This window comes from Oncorhynchus clarkii, unplaced genomic scaffold (assembly GCF_045791955.1).
Source record: "Oncorhynchus clarkii lewisi isolate Uvic-CL-2024 unplaced genomic scaffold, UVic_Ocla_1.0 unplaced_contig_796_pilon_pilon, whole genome shotgun sequence".
In the NCBI taxonomy this organism is placed as follows: domain Eukaryota; kingdom Metazoa; phylum Chordata; class Actinopteri; order Salmoniformes; family Salmonidae; genus Oncorhynchus; species Oncorhynchus clarkii.
In genome coordinates this window covers 314151-329481 of record NW_027257956.1, presented here as the reverse complement: position 1 = coordinate 329481, position 15331 = coordinate 314151, and the positions used below count along the sequence as shown (strand labels likewise).

General features: G+C 45.9%; 1 protein-coding gene across 1 annotated transcript in view; it reads left to right on the top strand.

The window, feature by feature from the left end:
* The window catches only part of LOC139394256 (uncharacterized), a 37169-nt gene extending 29052 nt beyond the window's left edge, over nt 1-8117 (top strand). Inside the window, exon 3 of the mRNA XM_071142282.1 lies at nt 7835-8117. Within this exon, the coding sequence (XP_070998383.1) occupies nt 7835-8117 (283 nt within the window). The remainder of the gene's footprint in view (nt 1-7834) is intronic.
* Nucleotides 8118-15331: the final 7214 nt, after the last annotated feature.

Sequence of the window (15331 nt, the reverse complement as noted above, 5' to 3'; positions counted from 1 at the left end):
GAGACCACTACGTTCCCTCTAGTCCAGTATTCAGAGACCACTACGTTCCCTCTAGTCCAGTGTTCAGAGACCACTACGTTCCCTCTAGTCCAGTGTTCAGAGACCACTACGTTCCCTCTAGTCCAGTATTCAGAGACCACTACGTTCCCTCTAGTCCAGTGTTCAGAGACCACTACGTTCCCTCTAGTCCAGTATTCAGAGACCACTACGTTCCCTCTAGTCCAGTATTCAGAGACCACTACGTTCCCTCTAGTCCAGTGTTCAGAGACCACTACGTTCCCTCTAGTCCAGTATTCAGAGACCACTACGTTCCCTCTAGTCCAGTGTTCAGAGACCACTACGTTCCCTCTAGTCCAGTGTTCAGAGACCACTACGTTCCCTCTAGTCCAGTGTTCAGAGACCACTACGTTCCCTCTAGTCCAGTATTCAGAGGCCACTACGTTCCCTCTAGTCCAGTGTTCAGAGACCACTACGTTCCCTCTAGTCCAGTATTCAGAGACCACTACGTTCCCTCTAGTCCAGTGTTCAGAGACCACTACGTTCCCTCTAGTCCAGTATTCAGAGACCACTACGTTTCCTCTAGTCCAGTATTCAGAGGCCACTACGTTCCCTCTAGTCCAGTGTTCAGAGACCACTACGTTCCCTCTAGTCCAGTATTCAGAGACCACTACGTTCCCTCTAGTCCAGTATTCAGAGGCCACTACGTTCCCTCTAGTCCAGTATTCAGAGACCACTACGTTCCCTCTAGTCCAGTGTTCAGAGGCCACTACGTTCCCTCTAGTCCCGTATTCAGAGAACACTACGTTCCCTCTAGTCCAGTATTCAGAGGCCACTACGTTCCCTCTAGTCCAGTATTCAGAGGCCACTACGTTCCCTCTAGTCCAGTATTCAGAGGCCACTACGTTCCCTCTAGTCCAGTGTTCAGAGACCACTACGTTCCCTCTAGTCCAGTATTCAGAGACCACTACGTTCCCTCTAGTCCAGTGTTCAGAGACCACTACGTTCCCTCTAGTCCAGTGTTCAGAGACCACTACGTTCCCTCTAGTCCAGTATTCAGAGGCCACTACGTTCCCTCTAGTCCAGTGTTCAGAGACCACTACGTTCCCTCTAGTCCAGTATTCAGAGACCACTACGTTCCCTCTAGTCCAGTGTTCAGAGACCACTACGTTCCCTCTAGTCCAGTATTCAGAGACCACTACGTTCCCTCTAGTCCAGTGTTCAGAGACCACTACGTTCCCTCTAGTCCAGTATTCAGAGGCCACTACGTTCCCTCTAGTCCAGTATTCAGAGGCCACTACGTTCCCTCTAGTCCAGTATTCAGAGGCCACTACGTTCCCTCTAGTCCAGTGTTCAGAGACCACTACGTTCCCTCTAGTCCAGTGTTCAGAGACCACTACGTTCCCTCTAGTCCAGTATTCAGAGGCCACTACGTTCCCTCTAGTCCAGTGTTCAGAGACCACTACGTTCCCTCTAGTCCAGTATTCAGTGACCACTACGTTCCCTCTAGTCCAGTGTTCAGAGACCACTACGTTCCCTCTAGTCCAGTATTCAGAGACCACTACGTTCCCTCTAGTCCAGTATTCAGAGACCACTACGTTCCCTCTAGTCCAGTGTTCAGAGACCACTACGTTCCCTCTAGTCCAGTATTCAGAGGCCACTACGTTCCCTCTAGTCCAGTATTCAGAGGCCACTACGTTCCCTCTAGTCCAGTATTCAGAGGCCACTACGTTCCCTCTAGTCCAGTGTTCAGAGACCACTACGTTCCCTCTAGTCCAGTGTTCAGAGACCACTACGTTCCCTCTAGTCCAGTATTCAGAGACCACTACGTTCCCTCTAGTCCAGTATTCAGAGACCACTACGTTCCCTCTAGTCCAGTATTCAGAGGCCACTACGTTCCCTCTAGTCCAGTATTCAGAGGCCACTACGTTTCCTCTAGTCCAGTATTCAGAGACCACTACGTTCCCTCTAGTCCAGTGTTCAGAGACCACTACGTTCCCTCTAGTCCAGTGTTCAGAGACCACTACGTTCCCTCTAGTCCAGTATTCAGAGACCACTACGTTCCCTCTAGTCCAGTGTTCAGAGACCACTACGTTCCCTCTAGTCCAGTGTTCAGAGACCACTACGTTCCCTCTAGTCCAGTATTCAGAGACCACTACGTTCCCTCTAGTCCAGTATTCAGAGGCCTGTGAACTCCTCAGCAGAGTTGACTCTGTCCTACGTTCCCTCTAGTCCATTGTTCAGAGGCCTGTGAACTCCTCAGTAGAGTTGACTCTGTCCTACGTTCCCTCTAGTCCAGTATTCAGAGGCCTGTGAACTCCTCAGCAGAGTTGACTCTGCCCTACGTTCCTTCTAGTCCATTGTTCAGAGGCCTTTGAACTCCTCAGTAGAGTTGACTCTGTCCTACGTTCCCTCTAGTCCAGTATTCAGTTGGCTGACACTGGGCTGTATCTTCCACTGCAGTCTACACTGCACTACTGTGTGCTACTGTATAGTGCTGTGTAATGCTGTATGGCTGCTGCAGTGTTGGCCTAAGTGGGCCCCTCCAGACCACTGCTTACCCCAAAAGAGCCTGATTACAGACCATTTTATTTATATATCATCTAAAATATGTACATATTTTAACTCAATACCCGTTCCAATTCTTAGTTTGCATGCAAGCTGTTCGTAAGTAAAGGTTTAATGTAATAAAGAAGCAGAATGTCGAGTGGATAATGTTATTGAACATTTTATATCCAACACCTGCTTTGTGATCTTTTGCTATTTGGGATAATTATTACTTTTTCACACTTTGTTAACTGGAACATAAAGAGTATGAATCACCCCATAAACAACAATAAAATCATATTGCTGTATATCTGTATCCACCTCATCCCTGGCATCTGTTATCTCTCTGATAAATATTCCTCTTGACGTAATCAGTCTGTATTTACTCTTGTAACCAGATGCTCTGATTATACGCCTGACAATTACTGTTAGAAACATCTCCTCATTCAGAGATATCATCAACATCCCCTCATTCAGAGGTATCATCAACATCCCTCATTCAGAGGTATCATCAACATCCCCTCATTCAGAGGTATCATCAACTCCTGTTAACTACTCTTAAAAACATTCCCTCATTCAGAGGTATCATCAACATCCCCTCATTCAGAGGTATCATCAACATCCCCTCATTCAGAGGTATCATCCACTCCCCTCATTCAGAGGTATCATCAACATCCCCTCATTCAGAGGTATCATCAACATCCCCTCATTCAGAGGTATCATCAACTCCTGTTAACTACTCTTAAAAACATTCCCTCATTCAGAGGTATCATCAACATCCCCTCATTCAGAGGTATCATCAACATCCCCTCATTCAGAGGTATCATCCACTCCCCTCATTCAGAGGTATCATCAACTCCTGTTAACTACTCTTAAAAACATTCCCTAATTCAGAGGTATCATCAACATCCCCTCATTCAGAGATATCATCCACTCCCCTCATTCAGAGATATCATCAACTCCCCTCATTCAGAGGTATGATCAACCCCCCTCATTCAGAGGTATCATCAACATCCCCTCATTCAGAGGTATCATCAACATCCCCTCATTCAGAGGTATCATCAACATCCCCTCATTCAGAGATATCATCAACTCCCCTCATTCAGAGGTATCATCAACATCCCCTCATTCAGAGGTATCATCAACATCCCCTCATTCAGAGGTATCATCAACTCCCCTCATTCAGAGGTATCATCAACATCCCCTCATTCAGAGGTATCATCAACATCCCCTCATTCAGAGGTATCATCAACTTCCCTCATTCAGAGGTATCATCAACTCCTGTTAACTACTCTTAAAAACATTCCCTCATTCAGAGGTATCATCAACATCCCCTCATTCAGAGGTATCATCAACATCCCCTCATTCAGAGGTATCATCAACATCCCCTCATTCAGAGGTATCATCAACATCCCCTCATTCAGAGGTATCATCAACATCCCCTCATTCAGAGGTATCATCAACATCCCCTCATTCAGAGGTATCATCAACATCCCCTCATTCAGAGATATCATCCACTCCCCTCATTCAGAGATATCATCAACTCCCCTCATTCAGAGGTATGATCAACCCCCCTCATTCAGAGGTATCATCAACATCCCCTCATTCAGAGGTATCATCAACATCCCCTCATTCAGAGGTATCATCAACATCCCCTCATTCAGAGATATCATCAACATCCCCTCATTCAGAGGTATCATCAACTCCCCTCATTCAGAGGTATCATCAACATCCCCTCATTCAGAGATATCATCAACTCCCCTCATTCAGAGGTATCATCAACACCCCTCATTCAGAGGTATCATCAACATCCCCTCATTCAGAGATATCATCAACATCCCCTCATTCAGAGGTATCATCAACTCCCCTCATTCAGAGGTATCATCAACATCCCCTCATTCAGAGATATCATCAACTCCCCTCATTCAGAGGTATCATCAACTCCCCTCATTCAGAGGTATCATCAACATCCCCTCATTCAGAGGTATCATCAACATCCCCTCATTCAGAGATATCATCAACTCCCATCATTCAGAGGTATCATCAACATCCCCTCATTCAGAGGTATCATCAACTCCCCTCATTCAGAGATATCATCAACACCCCTCATTCAGAGGTATCATCAACACCCCTCATTCAGAGGTATCATCAACATCCCCTCATTTAGAGATATCATCAACTCCCCTCATTCAGAGATATCATCAACATCCCCTCATTCAGAGGTATCATCAACATCCCCTCATTCAGAGATATCATCAACTCCCATCATTCAGAGGTATCATCAACATCCCCTCATTCAGAGGTATCATCAACATCCCTCATTCAGAGGTAACCCACTGTTCCCCTGAACAAGGCAGTTAACCCACTGTTCCCCTGAACAAGACAGTTAACCCACTGTTCCACTGAACAAGACAGTTAACCCACTGTTCCCCTGAACAAGACAGTTAACCCACTGTTCCACTGAACAAGACAGTTAACCAACTGTTCCCCTGAACAAGGCAGTTAACCCACTGTTCCCCTGAACAAGGCAGTTAACCCACTGTTCCCCTGAACAAGACAGTTAACCCTCTGTTCCCCTGAACAAGGCAGTAAACCCACTGTTCCCCTGAACAAGACAGTTAACCCACTGTTCCCCTGAACAAGGCAGTTAACCCACTGTTCCCCTGAACAAGGCAGTTAACCCACTGTTCCCCTGAACAAGGCAGTTAACCCACTGTTCCTCTGAACAAGGCAGTTAACCCACTGTTCCTCTGAACAAGGCAGTTAACCCACTGTTCCCCTGAACAAGGCAGTTAACCCACTGTTCCCCTGAACAAGGCAGTTAACCCACTGTTCCCCTGAACAAGGCAGTTAACCCACTGTTCTCCTGAACAAGGCAGTTAACCCACTGTTCCTCTGAACAAGGCAGTTAACCCACTGTTCCCCTGAACAAGGCAGTTAACCCACTGTTCCCCTGAACAAGGCAGTTAACCCACTGTTCCCCTGAACAAGGCAGTTAACCCACTGTTCCCCTGAACAAGGCAGTTAACCCACTGTTCCCCTGAACAAGGCAGTTAACCCACTGTTCCCCTGAACAAGGCAGTTAACCCACTGTTCCCCTGAACAAGGCAGTTAACCCACTGTTCCCCTGAACAAGGCAGTTAACCCACTGTTCCCCTGAACAAGGCAGTTAACCCACTGTTCCCCTGAACAAGGCAGTTAACCCACTGTTCCCCTGAACAAGGCAGTTAACCCACTGTTCCCCTGAACAAGGCAGTTAACCCACTGTTCCCCTGAACAAGGCAGTTAACCCACTGTTCCCCTGAACAAGGCAGTTAACCCACTGTTCCTCGTGGATGTGGATAAAGGCAGCAGATTCAGAGGGGTTAAACGCTGAAGACACATTTCAGTTGAATACATTCAGTTGGACGACTGACCAGGTCTTTCCCTAAACGAGGGGATAATGTTATTACTCCTTCACACATGATGTAGCGTTTCTCTTCGTCTGTTCTGTATCGTCCCCTGTTCTCTGGCTACATCCAGGCTTTCAGTTTGTTCAAAGCTGTGCCTTCAATTCCCCCTCCTGACCTCCATCTTCCTTCATCCTGCCCTTGTCTCTTAGTATCTATCTGTCTGTCTACTCATCTCCCTTCATCCTGCCCTTGTCTTTTAGTATCTATCTGTCTGTCTGCTAATCTTCCTTCATCCTGCCCTTGTCTCTTAGTATCTATCTGTCTGTCTGCTCATCTTCCTTCATCCTGCCCTTGTCTCTTAGTATCTATCTGTCTGTCTGCTCATCTTCCTTCATCCTGCCCTTGTCTCTTAGTATCTATCTGTCTGTCTGCTCATCTTCCTTCATCCTGCCCTTGTCTCTTAGTATCTATCTCTCTGTCTGCTCATCTTCCTTCATCCTGCCCTTGTCTCTTAGTATCTATCTGTCTGTCTGCTCATCTTCCTTCATCCTGCCCTTGTCTCTTAGTATCTATCTGTCTGTCTGCTTATCTTCCTTCATCCTGCCCTTGTCTCTTAGTATGTATGTCTGTCTGCTCATCTCCCTTCATCCTGCCCTTGTCTCTTAGTATCTATCTGTCTTTGTGCTAATGTTTTTCTGTCAAGCCATCATAGTGATGCCATCCTCCTCCCTCCTCCCATCATCCTCCCTCCTCCCATCCTCCTCCCTCCTCCCATCATCCTCCCTCTTCCCAATCTCCTCCCTCCTCTCATCATCCTCCCTCTTCCCATCCTCCTCCCTCCTCCCATCCTCCTCCCATCCTCCTCCCATCCTCCTCCCTCCTCCCATCATCCTCCCTCTTCCCATCCTCCTCCCTCCTCCCATCAACCTCCCTTCTCCCATCATCCTCCCTCCTCCCATCCTCCTCCCTCCTCCCATCATCCTCCCTCCTCCCATCCTCCTCCCTCCTCCCATCATCCTCCCTCCTCCCTCCTCCTATTCTCCTCCCTTCTTCCATCATCCTCCCTTCTTCCATCATCCTCCCCCCTCCCATCATCCTCCCTCCTCCCATCATCCTCCCTCCTCCCATCATCATCCTCCCTCCTCCCATCCTCCTCCCTCCTCCCATCCTCCTCCCTCCTCCCATCATCCTCCCTCCTCCCATCCTCCTCCCTCCTCCTATCCTCCTCCCTCCTCCAATCATCCTCCCTTCTTCCATCATCCTCCCTCCTCCCATCATCCTCCCTCCTCCCATCATCCTCCTCCCTCCTCCCATCCTCCTCCCTCCTCCCATCCTCCTCCCTCCTCCCATCCTCCTCCCTCCTCCCATCCTCCTCCCTCCTCCCATCATCCTCCCTCCTCCCATCCTCCTCCCTCCTCCCATCCTCCTCCCTCCTCCCATCCTCCTCTCTCCTCCCATCATTCTCCCTCCTCCCATCATCCTCCCTCCTCCTTCCATGTCTCTGTCTTTCTCCATCCCATCTTGCATTGCTGCCAGCTGTAGCTGTCTGCCATGTGCTCCTGATGTCTCTTCCCTCCTCCACCCCTCACCCTCCTTCAAAGAGTCGGTGCTAAATCACTCCTGTGGATAGAAACCTTCTTGTGGATCCTGACTTCTCTGCAACTAAGTGAAACGTGATGTACTTTGTCCCTGGATGGAATCCAGAATATATTTCTCTTAGATCATCAGACAAACCTTCACATTTAATGTTGATAGGTGACATTTGTGCTGCATTTTGTCTCTTTTCTGTCAACACTGAAGTTCCTGATTGACAGACATTGCTTTGCATTCTGTAAACACTCACCCCTTTCTTGTTGCCTCATGCCCCCCTATCTTCCTACTCTTTTACCCCCCTGCAGGCCTGACGACGTACTGTGGCGGCGCTCCCACGACGCCAGCGTCCTCCTCCACTGCGTCCTGTGGCCCATGGTGAGCCTGCTGGTGGGTACCCTCATCGTCCTTCTCACCGTGTGCGCCCGCAGCCTGGCCGTGCGCGCCGAGGCCATCCAAAAGAGGAAGTGCTCGTACGAGCCGGCAGGCAACTCAGAGCAGGGCAAGACGCCGCCCAACACCGCCTCCTTCCGGACCCTGCCGATGTTCGCTGTCCCTATCCGACGCAGAGACCGGGAACAGGAACACTAGATGGATGGATTGATAGATTGATAATGACTGTGGTCTCAGTGGTGGATGTTGTGTGATGAGGACCTCATAGAAGCGGGGAATGTTTGAACTTCCCTATTATGACTGTTCCGAACACTCTCATTCCGCTGGACTGGACTCGAGGCTCATGCACAAGAAATGCTTGTCTGTCTTGTCTTGGTGTGTTTGTCTACTTGTGTAAGAGCCATTTTGTCAGTTCAACTCTCAGCTGGTGAGGGCCTTTTCTAATGCTCTGTGTATTACAGTGCGATGGTTATGTCTATGACTAAGCAAAAATCCCAAAAGGACAATGCCGCTTTCTGTCACGGGTCATGTTTTGGACAGGTCTGTGTTACGTGTTGAGCCTCTGTGTCTCTGTGCTGATTGTAATGTTGTTTGTGTTTACTTCACTGGCCGAGCTCGGTCTCAAAGTTCAGAGTTCACTGACTTACAAACAGGAAATGTCTGTTACGTTTGAACTCTCTTTAAATAGACTCTTCATTACAAACCCCTGGTCGTATGAAAGGAGGGATCGTGAGGGCTACCCGGCCAGGACCACCTGAGAAGAATCTTCAACACCAGTTACACAAAATGTCAGTGCTTTGTTCAGAGAGAATGCGGTGAAAGGAATTCTGGGAGAGTCCTTCTAATCTCTGGGACGACAGAGCCAGAAGCAGACCTTGGTCTGATCACCCCCAGCATGATGTACGGTCTTCTTCTCTAGGTGGTATTAGGAAGTGTTTAAATGCCTATCTCACTGTTACTGTTCTTTAACACCCCGGGCCACGATTTAAACAAATCGCAACAATGTGTATATTACTTTTAAAGGCATATTACGGTTTGTTTTAATCCGGTTCCCCCTCTCTCTCCTCTCTGTACCACCTGCCTTTTACTAAACCTGTTTCTAACAAGGCTTCTTTAAGACATCTGTCCAACTACAGCCAACCCAACCGCCATGGACGGTATATGTCTGTTGTTCATTTTCAGTTGGTTGCCGCAGGACATGTTTGAACCTATTTGGTCCCGATTCAATATGTAGACTTGGCCACGGACAGTTGGTCTGGGTTCAATATGTAGACTGGGCCACGGACAGTTGGTCTGGGTTCAATATGTAGACTGGGCCACGGACAGCTGGTCTGGGTTCAATATGTAGACTGGGCCATGGACAGTTGGTTTGGGTTCAATATGTAGACTGGGCCACGGACAGTTGGTCTGGGTTCAATATGTAGACTGGGCCACGGACAGTTGGTCTGGGTTCAATATGTAGACTGGGCCACGGACAGTTGGTCTGGGTTAAATATGTAGACTGGGCCATGGACAGTTGGTCTGGGTTCAATATGTAGACTGGGCCAGGGACAGTTGGTCTGGGTTCAATATGTAGACTGGGCCATGGACAGTTGGTCTGGGTTCAATATGTAGACTGGGCCAGGGACAGTTGGTCTGGGTTCAATATGTAGACTGGGCCACGGACAGTTGGTCTGGGTTAAATATGTAGACTGGGCCACAGACAGTTGGTCTGGGTTCAATATGTAGACTGGGCCACGGACAGTTGGTCTGGGTTCGGGACAAAACCTGGGATAGGTAGTTTGTCTGTGGTTGGATAGATGTGCAGATGCCTTGACTGTAGCAACTTCCTCTGCAGTCTGTCTTCTGCCTTACCTTCTGTCAGTTAGTGGTTTTAGTTTTTTTCACGATGCAAATTGAATGTGTTTTCTTACCACAGTAGCAGACTTTTGCATCGTTTTGAATAGTTTGTCGTCCGTATGAGTTACCGCTCTCCAATTGGTTTGAATAGTTTGTTGTCCGTATGAGTTACCGCTCTCCGATTGGTTTGAATAGTTTGTTGTCCGTATGAGTTACCGCTCTCCGATTGGTTTGAATAGTTTGTAGTCCGTTTGAGTTACCGCTCTCCGATTGGTTTGAATAGTTTGTCGTCCGTATGAGTTACCGCTCTCCGATTGGTTTGAATAGTTTGTCGTCCGTATGAGTTACCGCTCTCCGATTGGTTTGAATAGTTTGTTGTCCGTATGAGTTACCGCTTTCTGATTGGTTTGAATAGTTTGTCGTCCGTATGAGTTACCGCTCTCCGATTGGTTTGAATAGTTTGTTGTCCGTATGAGTTACCGCTTTCTGATTGGTTTGAATAGTTTGTCGTCCGTTTGTGTTACCGCTCTCCGATTGGTTTGAATAGTTTGTCGTCCGTATGAGTTACCGCTCTCCGATTGGTTTGAATAGTTTGTCGTCCGTTTGTGTTACCGCTCTCCGATTGGTTTGAATAGTTTGTCGTCCGTTTGTGTTACCGCTCTCCGATTGGTTTGAATAGTTTGTCGTCCGTTTGTGTTACCGCTCTCCGATTGGTTTGAATAGTTTGTCGTCCGTTTGTGTTACCGCTCTCCGATTGGTTTGAACAGCTAGTACATCCAGTTAGTGTTTTCCATCCGATTGGATAAGAGAAGAATGTGACCTGACTACAAATCGTTACACCTTCCTACCCTGCTCCAAGAAAAGGCTTGCTCTCGACTGCGTTAATCAGACGTACAGGAGTATTCACTTGTGCATTTTCTACAACAGAAGTAGCTAAGACGTTGTTGTCCTTGGCTAAAAGAGGAATGATATTTCATACATAAAGCCATATGCTGAACATGTGATTGCAGTAAGAGGCAGCTCCAGGGGAGGTTATGTCCTCTTACAATAGGAGCTGTAACAGTAGTACTAAACTAATATATTTTGTGTTGGAAAGAGAATGTTTTTTTATAAAGCCAATCCATTTAAAACGTCTGCTGCATAATGATGAGTAATAGTGCCTGATAGATATCTTTAATAAAAAGAATAAGAGTTATTGTCTTCAAAATAGTTTATTACTGCACCATATTCTTCTTCTTTCATAAATACATCTTCTTTGGGATCGGTGTCCCTTCCACGGGACGGTTGAGCTAACGGACTGTAGGCTAATGCGATTAGCATGAGGTTGTAAGTAACAAGAACATTTCCCAGGACATAGACATATCTGATATGGGCAGAAAGCTTACATTCTTGTTAATCTAACTGCACTGTCCAAATGTATAGTAGCTATTACAGTGAAAGAATACCATGCTATTGTTTGAGGAGAGTGCACAATTTTGAAGATGAAAAGTTATTAATAAACAAATTAGGCACATTTGGGCAGTCTTGATACAACATTTTGAACAGTGGTTCAAATGGTTCATTGGATCAGTCTAAAACCTTGCACATGCACTGCTGCCATCTAGTGGCCAAAATCCAAATTGCACCTGGGCTGGAATAATACATTATGGCCTTTCTCTTGTATTTCAAATATGATGGTACAAAAAAAGTACATAAGAATGGTTGTTTTTTTCTTTGTATTATCTTTTACCAGATCTATTGTGTTATATTCTCCTACATTCCTTTCACATTTCCACAAACTTTAAAGTGTTTCCTTTCAAATGCTACCAAGAATATGCATATCCTTGCTTCAGGGCCAGAGCTACAGGAAGTTATATTTGGGTATGAGTCATTTTAGACGAAAATTGAAAAAAAGGGGCGGATCCTTAAGAAGATCATTTCAACTATAACATTAACTTTATAACTGCACTGCAGTCTTTCAGAAAACCATTGTAAGTAACCGGATTCACAGATTTACTGATGATTTGACCTGGTTACAGGTGAATGACAGATGTTTGTGTTATGATGGTGTCTCACCTGGTTACAGGTGAATGGCAGATGTTTGTGTTATGATGGTGTCTCACCTGGTTACAGGTGAATGACAGATGGTTGTGTTATGATGGTGTCTCACCTGGTTATAGGTGAATGACAGATGGTTGTGTTATGATGGTGTATCACCTGGTTATAGGTGAATGGCAGATGTTTGTGTTATGATGGTGTCTCACCTGGTTATAGGTGAATGACAGATGGTTGTGTTATGATGGCGTCTCACCTGGTTACAGGTGAATGGCAGATCTTTGTGTTATAATGGTGTCTCACCTGGTTATAGGTGAATGGCAGATGTTTGTGTTATGATGGTGTCTCACCTGGTTACAGGTGAATGACAGATGTTTGTGTTATGATGGTGTCTCACCTGGTTACAGGTGAATGACAGATGTTTGTGTTATGATGGTGTCTCACCTGGTTATAGGTGAATGGCAGATGTTTGTGTTATGATGGTGTCTCACCTGGTTACAGGTGAATGACAGATGTTTGTGTTATGATGGTGTCTCACCTGGTTACAGGTGAATGACAGATGTTTGTGTTATGATGGCTTCTCACTCTCTACCTCATCAGCCTTGTCCTCTTCTTATTGTTGTTAGTCTCCAGATAGGAGAGCAGTTTCCATTAATTATGCATGTATTTAATGGAGGTTACCATGACAGCCAGGCTTATCACAGAGAAAAGGACATTAGTTATTCTTAGAGGCTCTATGGTTGAGTCTCAAATGGCCCCCTATTCCCTATGGGCCCTGGTCAATAGTAGTGCACCCTATTCCCTATGGGCCATGGTCAATAGTAGTGCACCCTATTCCCTATGGGCCCTGGTCAATAGTAGTGCACCTTATTCCTTATGTGCCCTGGTCAATAGTAGTTTCACCCTATTCCCTATGGTTCCTGGTCAATAGTAGTGCACTATATGAGGGAAGGGTTGCCATTTGGGAAGCACACTACAGATGTAGGATCTTAATTTGATCACAATTTTGTTGCTGAGAATTGTCCTGCACAGCAGGAAATGCAAACTTAGTGTATTTTAGGTTTTAAAAGTATTCTAAAGTTTGTAATTTACACTTTTAAAAATGTCAGATTTGATTTGCCCCCAACAAAAAATATCAATGAATTATCCAATTATCCAAAAGTGTTCTCCTTTAAAGATGACTTCTGTCTACCATGTGTAGCTTTGCTAGACCTTACGCTGCTGCCCAATAAACTTCTGCACCCGGTACACAGCACCCGGTACACAGCACCCGGTACACAGCACAGGTATACAGATTTTGGATCTTAATTTGAGACAGTTTGCAACAGCAGCAAAAGAATCCTGGAGCCACAGGAAATGTGAAGTCTTATTAATTATAATCCACGTAATAATTCACATTTCCTGTCACTGCAGGATTCATTTCCTGCTGTAGACAGAAGAACACACAAATGAAGAATAGCTTAGATTGCTTCTAAATGTAAAATGTTTCCTTCTGTCTAGATATTTTATTTCTTCAGTCTCCAGGAGACGGAGGGATGGAGGGATCGATAAAAGAAAAACAATCAGACCTTTTAGAAGGGGGAATGAGAGCAGGACAGATCAAGTTTACAACTGAGGCTTGGTACCAGAGGTGTTTTTGATGAACTCTCTGCAGAGTGTTTTATTGGGCTGACCTTTATATCTCCCTCCCTTCCCCAACCACTAGACAAGTCAAGTGTTGTTCTCCAACCACTAGACAAGTCAAGTTTTGTTCCACAACCACTAGACAAGTCAAGTGTTGTTCCCCAACCACTAGTGTTGTTCTCCAACTACTAGACAAGTCAAGTGTTGTTCCCCAACCACTAGACAAGTCAAGTGTTGTTCCCCAACCACTAGACAAGTCAAGTGTTGTTCCCCAACCACTAGACAAGTCAAGTGTTGTTCTCCAACTACTAGACAAGTCAAGTGTTGTTCCCCAACCACTAGACAAGTCAAGTGTTGTTCCCCAACCACTAGACAAGTCAAGTGTTGTTCCCCAACCACTAGACAGTCAAGTGTTGTTCCCCAACCACTAGACAAGTCAAGTGTTGTTCCCCAACCACTAGACAAGTCAAGTGTTGTTCCCCAACCACTAGACAAGTCAAGTGTTGTTCCCCAACCACTAGACAAGTCAAGTGTTGTTCCACAACCACTAGACAAGTCAAGTGTTGTTCCCCAACCACTAGACAAGTCAAGTGTTGTTCCCCAACCACTAGACAAGTCAAGTGTTGTTCCCCAACCACTAGACAAGTCAAGTGTTGGTCCCCAACCACTAGACAAGTCAAGTGTTGTTCCCCAACCACTAGACAAGTCAAGTGTTGTTCCCCAACCACTAGACAGTCAAGTGTTGTTCCCCAACCACTAGACAAGTCAAGTGTTGTTCCCCAACCACTAGACAGTCAAGTGTTGTTCCCCAACTACTAGACAGTCAAGTGTTGTTCCCCAACCACTAGACAAGTCAAGTGTTGTTCCCCAACTACTAGACAAGTCAAGTGTTGTTCCCCAACCACTAGACAGTCAAGTGTTGTTCCACAACTACTAGACAAGTCAAGTGTTGTTCCCCAACCACTAGACAAGTCAAGTGTTGTTCTCCAACTACTAGACAAGTCAAGTGTTGTTCCCCAACCACTAGACAAGTCAAGTGTTGTTCCCCAACCACTAGACAAGTCAAGTGTTGTTCCCCAACCACTAGACAGTCAAGTGTTGTTCCCCAACCACTAGACAAGTCAAGTGTTGTTCCCCAACCACTAGACAAGTCAAGTGTTGTTCCCCAACTACTAGACAGTCAAGTGTTGTTCCCCAACCACTAGACAAGTCAAGTGTTGTTCCCCAACCACTAGACAAGTCAAGTGTTGTTCCCCAACTACTAGACAAGTCAAGTGTTGTTCTCCAACCACTAGACAAGTCAAGTGTTGTTCTCCAACCACTAGACAAGTCAAGTGTTGTTCCCCAACCACTAGACAAGTCAAGTGTTGTTCTCCAACCACTAGACAAGTCAAGTGTTGTTCCCCAACCACTAGACAAGTCAAGTGTTGTTCCCCAACCACTAGACAAGTCAAGTGTTGTTCCCCAACCACTAGACAAGTCAAGTGTTGTTCTCCAACCACTAGACAAGTCAAGTGTTGTTCCCCAACCACTAGACAAGTCAAGTGTTGTTCCCCAACTACTAGACAAGTCAAGTGTTGTTCCCCAACCACTGGACAGTCAAGTGTTGTTCAAGAAAGCTTCAGAGAATGAAAAGAGAATTAACTTCACAGAATGAGAAGAGAATTCTCTTCTCATTCTGTGAAGTTAATTCTCTTTTCATTCTCTCTCTTCACATAATGAGAAGAGAATTACCTTCACAGAATGAGAAGAGAATTACCTTCACAGAATGATAAGAGAATTACCTTCACAGAATGAGAAGAGAATTACCTTCACAGAATGAGAAGAGAATTACCTTCACAGATTGAGAAGGTTAAAAGAAAGGACTCCCAGACAGACATTATATTTTATTAGACTCTGACCTTGAACCCTTACAT